This window comes from Astyanax mexicanus, chromosome 15 (assembly GCF_023375975.1).
Source record: "Astyanax mexicanus isolate ESR-SI-001 chromosome 15, AstMex3_surface, whole genome shotgun sequence".
NCBI lineage: Eukaryota > Metazoa > Chordata > Actinopteri > Characiformes > Acestrorhamphidae > Astyanax > Astyanax mexicanus.
The window spans coordinates 33,337,345-33,353,371 of record NC_064422.1 but is presented as its reverse complement, the minus strand read 5'-3'; the positions used below and the strand labels follow the sequence as shown (position 1 = coordinate 33,353,371).

The following is a 16,027-nucleotide window of genomic DNA, read 5'->3' as shown; positions in this document are numbered from 1 at the left end:
TTCAAGTTAACTGATTTAAAGGGAGGGGGGCAATCTCTGCATTATTCAATGCAGGACATCATGTACTTTGTGGCACCTTAAAGCAAATAAGCTGATAAAAGAGAAAGTGAATTTTTGCAGCAATAGGATTTAGGCTCCCAAACAATGATCAATTATTAATTAAGAGTGAAATTGCTGTTTTATGTAGTAATACGATTATGGTGCATGTCCACTAACCTTTTCTTCGACATATTCCACTGTGCCAGATCTCTTGGCTCACCATGTGGGCATGTCTGTGGTGTTTTAGAATTTAAATAAAGCAACAGAACAGTCTTGAAGTAAGCAGTCATAAATGTAATTTTCTTTTTTTTAAATAAGTCTAATTCTAATCTATAATTCTGTAAATCTACATTCTGCTGTTTTTCAGCTTCTCTTTCTCAGATGAAAGGTCTCTGTTCTGTGTGTGATGCTTGTTGTATGTGTGTGATGTACCATCTTACTCTTCCCTGGCTGGCTAGACAAAGCACAGCGACTGAACTTTTATTTTTATTACTTGCATAAAGTTGTACACTGCTAAACTTTTTTATCCTACTGCTAGGCCACATTTAACACAATGCAAACCAGTCATGCACTGCAGCATGTAGCAGCTCTCATTTTCTCCACTGAAACAAATAGGATGCATCAAGATGAAACAGCAAGCAGACACCTACCACTATAATATCAGTCTCTTTAATTGGTCTAAAATTGATCATATGTATATTTATGGAACAAAATATATCACCCATACAAAAATAGTTATCATGACAGACCTGATATAAATACTTGAGAAATATAAAAGACAAATCACTGACAGATGAGGCTGAGGGTCTGTGTGAATTAAAGCTTTAACAAAAAACATCAAAAAAGCCAAAACTGAGACAACTGATTTAATACAGAAGCACCACAGGAATGGGTCCAAACATTTACTTAACTTTGGCATCTGGTTTCATTTTAAGAAGCACAAAGCCCCAAAATCCGAACATCTATGAATTTAAACATATGCATTTAAATTTCCTTTGTTTTTTTTTGTATCTCTGCTTTTGTTGAACAAAGCAGAGGACAAAACCAGCAAATCTTTGCTATTTTCAATGTAGAGAATCACATCCTATTAGCCACCTTAAAACATCTGAATATAAGAACACAAAAACTGAAATTTTGAAGCAATATAAAGTAGGGCTGCAACAATTTGTTAACATACAAAATAAAAAAAAAAGATAAAAAAAAAATACAATTTATCGACTCCTAATTTCAGTATTGACAAATTGTTTGTAACTGCATCACATTACATAGTGCTGAGGAAAGAATCTCTTCTTCATGATTTAATTTACTATTAAATAATTCATACCGGGCTGTTTCTCTGCAAGTTCTAAATATGTAGATCGGCATTGGCTGATATATACGTTTGTAATATTGGATATCGATATCAGCCTAGAATATTCCCTTCAGGGCAACCCTAAATATGAAATACTTCGCCAGTATTTTAGTCAGTTGTGCAATGATGAACACATGCATAACTAATGGTGCCTCCATACACACAGAATAGACTGTGGTAGATTTCGGCTAGTCAAGACTGGCAAAAACAAGAAAACAGATTTAACACAGGAGCTCCACAGGAATGGGTCCACACAGCTTGCTGAACTCTGTCGTTCGATTTTCTTTTTAAGATGCTCCAAGCACCTGAACCCAAAAATCTATGAGGATACACCTGCCTTTCACTGGGTTCTTCTCTATGAAACAGAACCAGACGAAAGAAATGTCTCTGACAAAACCAGAGGACAAATCCATCAAGAGAGCGAAAGAGCATGTCAGGGGGAAAAACAGCACCACATTTTCCATTTTCCTCTACATGCGAAAAAGCACATGAATTATGGATGCGAGTGAGCCAGGAGCGCGAGAACTTGATCCCTGACCAGACAGCTCTTGGCTCCCCGTGGAGACGCCCCCCTGCTGCTTCCTTTTCACATTGCCACCATCCATTCCACACTGCCCACTCCAAAGAGCGGGGTCCGAGCGGCAGCCAAACACTCTCAGCCTCAACCTGTCAGCCGCTGAGGCCACCAACGCCTGGCCAGAAGACACGGAACACTGCCCAGTTCCTTAAAACACACCAGCCTCCGCTTTCTGATTAGATTAGATTCTTGTCAAACAGTGCTACCGCCCATCCTTGATCTGAAAGCTAAATGCTGTTATAATGGCCTGCCCTGCATTATTTTTTATATTTCTCCTGATACGAGTTTTATCACACTAATGGTCATGACGCATGGTGGGCCTGTGGCATCCAGAAGGTTGATGGAGCACGTCTAATATATGCGCAAAATAAGATCCTCTGGGATGCACCTTAAATCATGTGCTGAAAGCCACAACACATCTGGGATCAACATGGCCAGGCTGTTACTGTAAGCACACTGACCTCCAACTCACCTTCCACATGATAAGACGATGTACATGACTTTCACCCCAACCCACGCAGACTCAACCACAGGCTCAACAGGCAGCGTAAATAGACTGAGCTCTATACAGCATGTTTAACAATAGAGAAAATATCCGAACCAAGGCCAAGCTGACTGAAGAACAGCTGTAAAAACAGATAAAATACAGCAATGCAACAATATGAGAATATCTACAAGTCTTATACATTTTAGATAGATATACTGAACTACCTATACTACCAATGCCTTAACAAAAGCGTTTATAAAATATAACAAACTAGAACTAGATCAACATAAATTAATATTACAGAAATATATTGCATTCATTTGTGATTAAGACTAAAATCATAAATATGCTGATATGTTAGTACAACAGCCCAACATTACAAACATATTATATTATAATCTGTATAAAATAAAAATCTTCTTGGCCACAAAAATATATAGAATAACCCAGAATTAAACCCAAAATCAATAAAAATACTAACAACAGTATTAAAAAAAAAAAAAAATGCTTACAAGATAAATTGGTCAATTATTACGAAATTAGTAACCTTGAAACAGAGAAACCTAAAGATAAATAATAATATTTAGATTTTCAGTAGTTAATTTAAAAAAGATTTAGTGGCAAAAGATTTACTATTTACTATTATTTTATCAAACAATGAAACTGCAACACTTAGCATCCCTTCCCTGAATATTATCTCCATGGAATTTTAAACAGCTCATATACATGGGGTATAAGACAGGGCAGTGGAGGTGTGGTATACTGCTTTTGTCAGCTCAAATCAGTGATCTTCCCTCACCAAATTTCTCCCTGGTGATTGAATCAGACATTGTATCCATTCCATACTGAATTTCCTTATTATAATTCTTTTTTACTACATATTATAGAGGTATTGTGGGGATTTTTCCTTTTAGAAAAAGAACAGGGGTCAGAGAGGGTTGCTTATGCTTCATACTAATATTTTATAAATCACAACGTCCGTGACCGTTTAAGATTAGCAGATAAAAACTTCAAGGCAAAATCAAAAATAAAGAGCCAAAGTATTTTTCAATTATTCATAAAATACAACAAAATACAAAATACAGAACAAAGCTTTGTCCTTGCATCCACATTTCACACACATTGAAAGCTCAGAAAAGAATCCTTTATAACTGTGGAGGACAGGTGGTATCATTCAAACCCAGCTAATTTTAAATTGAGCATTCCATATTAAATTGGCCATGAGAGAAGGGAAGATCATATTTTCGTTCTTCTCTTCATCATTAATCACAGTTCTTTATCCAGGAAGCGGGCGGACATGTTTTCACCGAAATCTATTCTGCATGCCTTTATAAACTACAGCCATAAGTACAACAAATTACCACAGGCTCTAACACAAGCATGTTCATTATTCATTCCAGTTGTTTTTCTAATGTAACATTTCACTACCATGACAGTGCTGCACATTCACGGCCCTCAGACCACAATGAACTAAAGTGATGTCATGAGTCTTACTGTAAACCGCTTCACATGGGCCGATTCATTTCATGTGGCCTAAAAGCGCATCTCCAGTTTCTCAAAATGGCACACTGGGACAAGCCTCGGCCTTGGATTCCGAGGCTCTCCATGGCTTCACTTACAAATACTGGAAAGCAGGAGTGTGTTACATTAGCCCGGTTAAAGGTTCAGCCTTGCTCACTCATTCAATCCAGATCCTCTGGCAAATAAAGGCGTTATCGGTTTCAAGTAGACGAGACACGTGACAAACCTGAGTACTTCCAAATAGCCAGCGGCCAGACATGAGGAGAACATCACAAGTCAACAACTATATGCTTGTAATTATGCCTGAGCTCCAGTCTGCCTGCTTAATCCACATCATTTGTTTGTCAAATTGAGGGTGGAGGAAAGGGATAAGAAATTATGTTCGTGCAGTGCAAATTAATATGGTTGGTTCCAGTTTTTTGGGCGGCTGATTAAGTTTTTGGAGAGATGGATAGCAGCCCTGAGAATGGTGCCCGCCGGCAACACTTTTTAATTATCACGCAGATATCGAGAGCATCAATAGAGCACTCAATGAGCAGCGTTCATCTGCAGGACTCTGCCCCTGCGCTCATTGGATTCTTCAGTCAAATCAGAGTCCTTAATAGCCTCATCTAGAAAGCAGGGAAGGTCCTTTATTTCTGTCCTTTAATTGGCTCTCGCTGTAATTATTAAGTTGGCACTAAAAGGTGCCAGGAATTGCCTCTCCCAATTACAAAATTCAAACATAACCCAGTAATATTTTCTTTGAGTGAAAAAAAACTGTCCATTGAATTCTACATAAGTGGATACAGTTGTAGTAGGGCAGAGCTCTTCTATTAGGACACTGACCATCACCTCATAAAATCTGCGTTAGTCGAGACCGGTGAAGGAGGATAGATATCTTAAAGAGTCTGTATCATACAACTGACTTTTCTTTGTTTTTTTTTTCCAAATAATAAGAAATGTAGTATATGAAAAGCAATAACATTTTAAATCATACCATTCACAGCCCCACCCTATTCAGTCCACAGATTAAGCACAAGCTGCAAAAACAATGCATTGTCCATATACTGAATGAGAATGGGAAACAAAATATAGAGCAGCCAATTAGAGACCAGATCATTTGAATATTCGCCTTAATGGCACAGTAAAAAAAAAAAAAAAGCCTTTTTTTAGTTCAAAGAAATAAAATTAAACATGTATATGCATAATAAAGTATTCAAAGCAGCATTATGGAGAAATTATATATTTTGCTCCTAGTCTCCCCTACAGTGGAAAGTGCAATTTGTGCTTTAAGGCATGAATTTCTAAAAAAGCTGAGAGATACAGAATAGGGCCACAACTAATGATTATTATAATAGTCTACTAATCAGATTATTATTATTTTTGATTCGTTCTTTTGGGATTTAAATGGCCTTACATGCCTAGAAGACATTTTAATATGAAAAGAACTGATATTTAGTGAGTAAAGGGGTATTAGTCAACAATAAAATTTGAAATCAACTTATTTTTATGATCAACATTGTTCATTATATTGACTAACTGCTGCAGCTCTAATACAGAACTTGTAGAACATGTACACATATATGACGAACGCTTTAACAAAGTTACACAATATAGTTAGCAGTGTGCCAAGTATGAAATAGTAACAATAGAAATAATATTTTTATTAAATATCAGTGAAAAATAATTCTGATTTAATAATGAAGCTGGAATTTTAAGATAAAATAGCTACAAAAAATCGCTTCAATTCCAAACCTGTATAATCTATCCATTGACAATTCTGTTTCCTGTGCATAAATTATAACAAAATTAATTGACAAAAAGCACCAAAATATGTACATATTGTGCAAACTCTACAAAAATATTTATTACACAAAAAAATATACCATATTCATAAATGGGGCCTTGAATACAAACAGAATTTTCAGTTGTACATTTCAGGCTCTGATGTTTTTTTTTTTTACGGCACAAACATCAAGTCAATCAACTCTATGCTCGCGTTTACCTTTGTGATACTATGACAGTGTCTAAATAATTGCCTCTGTTTTAGTGCATAAAACCGTGCCAAGTGTCAAAAGGCACTGTAAATACATTTATGTTTATGTGTACTGCAGCAATCACCACCACTGTAGTGGAGCTGATGTGTCTTTTTATTAATTGAACTCATTTTAGCATGCATATTTAGTTTGAGAATAATAGTTATGGTTTAGTTTTGCGCAAATAGTGTTTATCTAACTGTTTTAAATTAGGTCTCTTAAAAAACCCAGTCCTGGAGACTGGGTTACATTGTAGTAGGGATATGTTACATTGTAGTAGGGATGTGCCATATGGATGTTGAAATATTTTTTTTTATTCAGTGTTTTGTCATATCGCAAAAAAAAGTATTGTTATCACGAAAATACCGTGAAATATTGTGATATTATTTTAAGGCTACGTATATCGCCCACCCCTACATTATAGTGCTCTCCTCTCAGCCGGCCCAGTGAATGAAGAAGCTTCTCGCGGACTGGGTCAGGTGTTTTTATAACTAGTATTAAACGCATACAAATGGATCTCTTTTGAGGACAGGCAGGATTCACATTAACTTATCAGAGTTCTCTATACATGAACAGAACTTTACTTTTTTAATCGAACTTACTATACACCTGTTTGCCTCCAGAGAATGTTCCCTGATACTTCCAATCTGCTATAAATATAAATTACACAAATGTACACTTATTCACATGTTTCGGGCACGTAATCATATCCAGACTTTCTGGAAGGGGGTTCATTCTGTAATCCAGGAGGTCACTGGTAAACAATTCTTGCTGACTCCTTCCTTATGTCTCCTCTATCACACTCAAGACCATTTCTTTGACAAGGACACCAAATCTTTGTTGACTATTCTTTTATTTCTTGCAAAAAGTGCTTGCTGAGGTGGTCAAAACCCCAGGTCCTCACGGTTGGCATGTGGATAACACAGATTTCTGCTCTTACCCCTCTCAATAAATTGACTTATGACAAATGTTGGAGGATCTGGGATCCATTGCATTCATATTAATGTAATAAGTTACAATTTGTTTCTGGAAGTGGAGGCCTAACTGCTCTTTTATTTTTATTTTATTTTATCCATTTCATACATGCTTTATTTATTCTTTACCTGGCTTCTGTTAAATTGCTAGCTGTTTATTTATTTCATATTTATTTCACTGCTCCTTTGGGGTGGGATTATATTTGTTGTTGTTGCTTGTTTGGATTTTTTTTTTCATGAGACTGAAAACCCAATAAAGAAAATATTATTTAAAAATAAATAAATAAACAAATGTAACTAGATACAGACCTCAGGGTCTCCAGCACTGACACTATGGGTCTCTGATACACTGAGACTCTCTACACATTACTCACTCAGTCAGATGGAGCTCATACCAATAATTCAATCACATCATGCTAGATAAAGCAATGCAGTTCAAAACATCAAAACAGAGGCAGTGGAGGAGGATACAGTACAATCGATAGTAAATTAGTCGTGTGTAATTGACATATAAACAGATAGACAGAGAGATAGAGAGATATACTACAGCCTAAGCTCCAACCGAGGACCTTTGGTTTAGTTTAGAGAAAGACTCTCCAGAACACAGAACTTTCCCAAATCCAACACCAATTTCGAGTCGTTTTTAGCCCTCATAAGAATCTGTAAAGCTACCGGATCTCTCCCCAAATCCGCACAAATCCTACCTGAGCAAGTTCACGCGGTCTACAATCGACCAATCCTCCACACACAGCTGCTGAAGCCGAAACCCGGTCCCCCAGATCCACCGCATCTGCTCCACTCTCCACACGGACTGAAGTGGTGCCTGTAGCTCCGGCTGACTGTCTGACTGTATGAGCGTGTGTGTGTACGTTTGAGTGTGTGTATGAGCGAGTGTGTATGTGTGTGTGCCATCGCTGCACTTCCAGGAACAAAATCAGCGCACGCTTCACGCATGCGTCCCACGGACTGACTCGGCTACGGTTACTCACCACATAAAAGTCCCCCGTCCAGAAGCGCCGGAGCGGTTCCTCTGGATGTGCGGGTTAAACGCACAAGTTGGCGATGCCGTCAGCCCGCATCCTCCCGCTCTCCGCCATCTTCACTGGGACTGGAGGGAGGAGGAGGAGGAGGGCTCAATCCCATCGCTCGATGTTTACTTCAGCCAGCCCACCTCACCGACTCACACCCAACAACCATCCATCCAGCCGCTCTTCTGCAGGGGAGAGGAGAGCAGAGGAGACTGCTGAACTTTATTCAGCTATTTTCCTTACCCCTTACCCCCTTTAATATTCTACTTACTGCACCTACAATTGCAAATTTGTACTAAAAAGAAGTACAAAGCCTGTCGCTGGGGCTGTACCTTACACTGAGGTACAATAGATTACCTTCCAATGAAAGGTTTATTTTGTACCCATGTGTTTTGTGCCAGTAATGATTATAAACATTATCACGAACTGAACATGTGCCAAGAACTTGAGGATCCAAAATAGTCTGGCTTTCAAATGAAAAAAAAAAAAAAAATATATATATATATATATATATATATATATATATATATATATAAATGTATAATTTTTAATTAGTACAGTAATACAGAATATCGCAAGTACCTTTTGGTTGGTTAAATGTTACTACTACTGTAATTCCTACTGTTAGAAAGACTTTGTACTTTAGAGGGAACACATCTGACCCTGTAAAGACCAATTTTATACCTTTGAGGGTATCTTTATACTAGTGCATTTCAACAAAAATTGAATATAAATGAAAAGTTACTTTATTTCAAAAATTCTGTATAAGTGTGAAACATATATAAATGTATTACACACAGAGTGATCTATTGTAACTGTTGATTTATTTTATTGTTGATGATTGAGGCTTACAACCAATGAAAACCCAAAAATGTTAATATTATATAAGACAAATTGATACTTTTGGCAGTGTGAGCAGTGTGTCAAGTCCTGCTGGAAAATGAAATCCGCATCTCTATCAAAGTTGTCACAGAGGGAAGCATGAAGTGCTGTACGATTTTCTGAAGAAACACTGCACTGACTTTAGACTTGATGTAACACAGTGGATCAACACCAGCAGATGACATGGCTCTCCAAACCTTTATTGACTATTAGTAAATTGTGCATTTAATTTGGAAATCAAGGAACCAGAGTCTTGAGGAAAAATGAAGAGGCACACAGTCCAAGCTGCTTGAGGTCTGATGTGAAGTTTCAACAATAATGATGGTTTGGGGAGCCATGTCATCTGTTAGTGTTGGTCCATCTTCTGGTGGTGGTGCACCTTACTTGCTTTCATACTTCATTACATAGACTTACTGTTCATTCAAATCTGTTCATTAAAAAAATGTTTTTTTATAATCAATAAAGTATAGCAAAAATAACATTGTGATACTTCAATATATCCTTTTTAGCATCCAGGGGCATGGTGTTTTGGGAGATACTAGGTAGAAGTGATCCCAATGTTGATTGAATCAATTCCAATCTTGGCACTGACATCAGATCAATACTGAAAAATACAGCAACAGACCAGCTTTTGCTGGTAGTTGCTTTCAGGTGGTTTAAACTGGCCATTGATGGTCAAGGTGATTGAAAATCTGGTCATCCAGATGAAAACATACTCTTTTGTTGTATATTAGCTGGTTAACCTTGGTGATGCCGATCATGTGTGTAGACCAGCTAAACCATTAAACTCAAAAATACACCATTTGCTTGGTCAAAATCTAAGCTGATCAACCAGCTTTACCAGTTTGAGCTGGCCAGGCTCTAGTTTCAGTTTTTGTTTCGTTTATGGTAAGTACATTCCAATCTGGAATGTAAGTTCATTTTAAAAAACATGTTTACATATCCAGTTCACCAATAAAAAAATATGTGCATATGTGTATATGTATGTGTACTTTCACATATAAAACAAAATAAAGCCACCTTTCCAACAATTCAACTCAAAATGTACAAAAGCAAATCAAGCAAATCAAATCAAAGATTTAAACCACCTTTATAACATTACAAACAAAATGATTTAAACCACATTTTTGTTTCTCAAGATTTGAACCCAAACTGCTTTTCAAAGTCAAAACAAAACATTCGAGCTACTTTTCACAACATTTAAACCAAATTGTTTAAACCACCTACAAAACAATATAAAATATGTAAACCACATGCAAAATTATACAAATTATTTAACCCACTGATAATCTATACAAACTATAACATCCAAACCCTTTTTTACACAATTCGATAACATTAGCTTTGGCACTGGTTATACTGCAAACCAGCTAGCGTTAACTATTAGCCAAAGATTCAAACCCCCTACACAAACCGATACAAACCAAATAATTTAAACCACCTTTCTAACACTGTAACCCAAAAACTTTTCAAACAATTAAAACCACCTTCAAAATGATACAAACCAAAAGATTCAACCTACTTTTCACACAGTTAACAGTTAACTTTAGCACGAGTCACATAGCTAGCTAGCTAAGCTAACCTAGTTAACTAGCAAAACTAGCTAAATCCTCAGCTAGTCCTCTAACGTTAGTTGTGTTTAAAGTTAGTCCCGCCCCTCGAAAAGGAGTCAGCTCAATAGTCCATTCTGTTAAAATAACTCAGTTATTTAGCAGTTAGTTACCTATATGTGTAAAAACTTCTTGAAGGCTAAAGTCATCAGATTTCCATTTCATTTAATTTCAGTGTGTTTATAAAGCTTCTTTCCATATATTTCCACCTACAAACCGTTTCCTCAAAATAGAAACTTGTTGTGTGTAACGTATTTAAATTCAAATGTAAGATATTTGTAATGGACACGTTTAATTTACTAAATTCAGATTTATGCATTGTGGCAGAACTATAGGTTACATGACTGTGATAATTATTGAACATTTTCTTTCATAAATAATAAAAACATATGTGCTGGTCGACAAACCGCGTTTCCATGGCAACACGTCAGCGCACGAGATAGTAGTAGTAAAGAGTTTACTCACAAACTTACGAATTAACTTACGCAAAATTGGTGCAACCGAGCCCAGAAGATTGTTTAAAATCAAAATTAGGTATATGGGCGTGGCTCTGTGTGTACGGGCGTGGCTTTGTTCATATGGGCGTGGTCTGTGCAAACGCTGTCAATCAAACAGTACACCTGCCCTTCACCAACACTGAACCAACATTCCAGCATTGAGCCAGGCTGAGAAATGTATAATTTTGTTTAAAAAATAAAACAGAACCGAACACTATGCAGTGCAACCTACTTTTTAGTATTTTTAATAGTGACATGAGGATATTAAAGTTTATATGAAGTTCATCTGATTGACCAGAAACATAAAGTTATGTTTTCTGCTTTTCTGCTATTTTTGTGCAATCATTTAAAAATGTTAAATGTGTTAAATTCTTAACTAAATATCAGCACCACTATTTAAACGGATATTAGTTAAAGAAAACACTAGTTACTAAATTATTTAAAAGTTATTTTAAAGTAATTTTATTTTTTTTATTTTAGTTATATTCCAACCAGTGTAATCAGAAATCAACTGCTACTGAACAATTATGGAATATTCAGTATCAGCTGCTGAAAAAGAGTTTAACTTAACCTCCCTATAATTCTCCATTGAGTGTTGTCAGTACAGTCCCTCTTCCTGTTTGTTATTAATGGAAGGAAGAGCATTAGTTGATATTTATTTTAGGCACATTATAAACAATAATCCATGCGTTTTTGGCGCCACCTGTCGATGTTATCGTTTACTACAACCACAATTTGTGATCCAGTGTGTGTTAAACATTAAATTAAAGCAGATATGAGGAAATCATGGCCTGGAGCTTAATGCACAAACCACACCAGGAAATTAATGGCTGAGTTGCAAAAAAAGAAAAAACAAACTGTGCAGGAATCTTGCCCTAAGCAGCAACATTCATAGCCTTAGAAAAATAGCTAAATGTTTTTACTGACAGTAACCACTGAATTATCTCAGTGAATAGCGCTGATAAATTATAAATTCTGCTTCTGTTTGGTGAACTGCAGTTAAATGCAGTTATGTTGGGGAGAAAAAGAAAGGTGTTCTCAAAGGCTGTGTCTGAAATGTGAAAAATGCTGTCTAGACAGACAGGATTTTGAGGCAGTAGGGCACACAGTCACATCTAAATAATTTAGCCTTCTGTTTAATTGGGCAAACAAGTTAATATTGAATTAAAACACAGCCAAACTCATATATAGCTGTGTGCTGTCCATACCATGGAAATGTCAGGAGGTATTGCTATCTTTTGAATCAGATACAGAAACTTTCATCATGCTTTTAAGTGTGACATCGTAGGCAGAAAGGGACCTGTGAGTTTTTTTTGTTCTAATCAATTTACGAAAACAAGTAATTTTTTTTATCCAGATAATTAAAGAAATGTATCCCCCAAAGAAAAAAAATGCCACGAGAAGAAATCATTTTATTTTGGCACTTCGTCACACATGAAAATATCCAAAGCATTTTTACAGAGCTGGCAGAAATGTGACATAAGACTGAATGATTGAAAACATCACACACAAACAAATGCTTGCATGACATGCAGCTGATATCATCACCCTATTTCGCCCAATGTGTCAGAAAGCAGATGGTCCTTTTTTTTTTGTTAATTTGTTTGTTTAGCACTTTTGAGGCCCAGTGGTGGTCAGCAGTCTCCTGGGGGCCCGATCACATTGACAAGGCTTCTGATTAGAGATTAGAGCAGACACCATCCAAGATGATTAAGTCAATAAACAGACAGCAGAGGAACACTGCAGATTCACTATTACTGTATTTAATGATATTCCCATATTCAGAGAAAGAAGAAGCGCTGCTAGCTTTGAGCTCTAGAGTCAGGTTTGTTTCCACTATGGTACGTGCGAGCAATAGTAGCAGATGCAGCTATACACATACACCTACACAAGGCTTGCATTTAGCTGTTTTTGTTGTTGTTATTAACTGTGCATAGTGGTTTTAAGTAATTTAGTGTTTAGTTTCATTAAAAATTACAAATAATTTAATTAATTTGTACGACATGGCCTATATCATGATTACTAGTAGACTGACTAGCTATAGACTTTCATGTTAAGAGTTAAAATGCACTAATTAAACCCCTTTTTACACATAAAACATATTCATTTTTAGATATAGCTCTATATATCTCTGCTTCGATTGTATCTACACCCATATATTTGGATGTTCATGAATGAAATGTTTAACACAGAAATAGCTCCATGTTTAATAATAATTGGTAAGGAACAATCTGTTTGCACTCTGGCACTTGCCTTAATGGAACTACAAATATATAGTGACTCTAACTGAACTCAAACCACCATATATGCCCTTAAAATGGCAGGCAATGCAACGCAACATAAGAATAGCTGCAATTCTATTCCTTATTTACACTGTCAATATGCTGCCAATTATTAGGAAATCACCACAAGTTATAAAGCCCTTACAGTACACATTGTTTCCCCTCAACGTATGCAAAGGCAAAATGCAAAATGAATTAAAGTCACTTTCTCAAAAAGTCTTAATGTAGATGAGATGATATGTACAGAGCTCTGTCTAGCTTTAAAAACAAAAGGACACACTCTACTGTATAAGACTGATACACAGATCACAGAACCTACAGTATAGCTGAAATCCCATCGAGTAAAAAACACAATATCGCCACCCACTGGACGATTAACACACAACTCGTACCACAAAGAGAAGTAGCATTAAGACATGGTATAAAATAAAGTGACTCTACCTGAAATCAGTAAAAAATAAAATTATCTTTCCAACGTTTCCTCACTTTACACACATTAAGAGTTTGAAGGCAATACTGATATACCGGGAACTCCTTTTGGATTCCCCCATTCGACAAACAAAACCTATCCTATCTATCCTACCCTTACTACAGTTCGAACCTCTGAATGGCTTGATGTTGTCACGAACAAAACAAGTACACTATATGACAGAAAAATTAATTATGGCTATTCCCTATTATTATCCTAATACACTAATCTAATCTAAAACCACAGTCTAAAATATCAAATAGCTACAGAAAGCAAAAAAATAATGTACACTGAGTCGTTTGAAAGCTTGCAGTATTTAGGAATGCAACATAGTGAACAAAGACTATACTGGATCTGACGTCTTATTATATTCAATTCAGCGGATGCCTGAATGCCTGATTCGGACCCATTTTTGAGGCATTCCTGGTGGACTGATGGCTTTAAAAGATCACTACAGCTAGCTCATAACTCTATACTATCTCTATTCTATCTAAAAAACAAGCTCAACATTTCATGACCACTCTACTCTATAATGCAAGTCTAATGCAATTCACAACACTGAGAGAAATCCTTCATGAGGAGAGCGTTCACGTCTGGACATCATCAATCAGCCAATCTGTAAAGTTGGTCAATAAATGGGTTAACGGTAATCAGCAGCCAAAAGGTTAAATAAAAGGGGGGTCCTTTCTTTTTCTTTCTTCTTATACTTACAGCAGAACCTATATACCCACGGAAAGAAGAAATAAAATAAGAAATAAAAACCTGCCCACACACCGAGCTGATGCTGCCATTCTCTACCATGCAGAAGAACTGGGAGGCTGCACACAATGGCTGGCTTTTGAATACGATACATACATTAACATGCACTGCGTCCGTTAGACAGCACTACAGAATCACCACGTAAAGAAACGACTCCTACAGTCCCTCAAAACCTCACACACCAGTCAGTCAGCGCGTGAACTACAACCTCGGCCTTCCAGAGTGTAAGCAAAGCCTAAAATGCAATGGACCACAGACGCTCTAAAAGCTATGGGCCAGGTATGTCAGGTATTAGTCAAGTACTGGAGGAAAGACAGAAGGATAATAGTAGATCCAGGGCTACTGAGTGCACGGATGGTGTCCAGTCCACTCTTTTTCTCTGGCTCTTTTTTCTCTCTCCATCTCTAGTCTCGAGAGTCCTGTGGCCAGTGGCAGGTGGGTGTCGAGCAGTTCAGTGCTGGAGGGGGGCCGTGCTGTGTGTGACCTGCTCGATCCACGGCAGGTAACGGCTGACTCTCGAATAAACCCCTGGGTACGAGGGGTCGCCGCAGCCGTGACCCCAGGAGATGACCCCCGTGAGCACCCAGCGGCCGGCCTCGCCTTGGCACACCAGAGGACCCCCGCTGTCACCCTGGCAACTGTCGGCATGGTGACGGTGGTCAGAGCTCATGCTGCCAGCGCACAGCATGCCATGGCTGGTGAAACGCTCGCCGTAACGCTTCTTGCACTGCCAGGTGGGGAGGAGGGGCACCCATGCCTGGAGGAGCGTGCGAGGGTGATCTGTGTCTGGGAGAGAGAGAGAGAGAGAGAGAGAGAGAGAGAGAGAGAGAGAGAGAGAAGGGAAGAGCGAGAAAGGAAGATTGTCATGGATTTCTACTACACTTTGTAGCATTGATGTGTGGATTGCATTCAGTAACCAGAGACTTACACCATGCTTTTTTCTGGCTGTACAGAAAGGTTTAAATATCATTTTCACAACTCAATCCCAATTTCCCAACTCATGCAATGCTTTATACTGCTCTAGTGCCAATATGTTCATGATTATCAGCTCCAGATAGTCATCTGTGTTAGCAGTGGCTGCAACATAACGTAAAGTAAAAGTAAAGTATTTTAACGTAAAGTAAATCGCAAGGAGTGTCCAAAACATTTGTATATATAGTGTATATTTAAATATTGTATTTCCATTACATTGTATAATTTAGTTTTATTAAATTATGGGCCAATTAAGAATAGTTTGAGCTGTTAATTCGACCGACGAATCTACAATTTATCATTATCATAATTGTAACTTTATTACTTGTAACAGTATTGTAGGTGTTCTACTTGTTAAATTGGTCGGGTAAAATTTGCTTCTTGAATTCATTACATTACATTACATTTGGATTTAAAGAAGTCAAGAACATCTGTTACTTATCTAGCAGCTGTATTACATTAAAAATGCCAAATTCCTTAATTAATACTTAGTATATAGTATAAAAAATTCAGTATCAAATTTCAAAATATCAGCATTAATGAATCATTAGACATGCATGT

At 37.2% G+C, this 16,027-nt stretch overlaps 2 protein-coding genes across 6 annotated transcripts in view; both read right to left on the bottom strand.

The window, feature by feature from the left end:
• Nucleotides 1-11,002, bottom strand: part of ndst2b (N-deacetylase/N-sulfotransferase (heparan glucosaminyl) 2b) — a 95,865-nt gene extending 84,863 nt beyond the window's left edge. For 2 of the 5 annotated variants that reach the window (XM_049464775.1, XM_007259318.4), the window contains exon 1: nucleotides 7,957-8,236. The gene's annotated coding sequence lies outside the window, so the exon portion shown is untranslated. Of the gene's footprint in view, nucleotides 1-7,671; nucleotides 7,896-7,956; nucleotides 8,237-10,972 lie in introns of those variants that run through there. The other 3 variants (XM_049464776.1, XM_007259317.4, XM_049464774.1) reach the window with 2 other exon arrangements.
• Nucleotides 11,003-12,376: 1,374 nt separating this feature from the next.
• Nucleotides 12,377-16,027, bottom strand: part of si:ch73-127m5.1 (neurotrypsin) — a 42,734-nt gene continuing 39,083 nt past the window's right edge. The window contains exon 14 of the mRNA XM_007259362.4: nucleotides 12,377-15,280. Coding sequence (XP_007259424.3) covers nucleotides 14,946-15,280 — 335 coding nt within the window. The 3' untranslated portion in view covers nucleotides 12,377-14,945. The remainder of the gene's footprint in view (nucleotides 15,281-16,027) is intronic.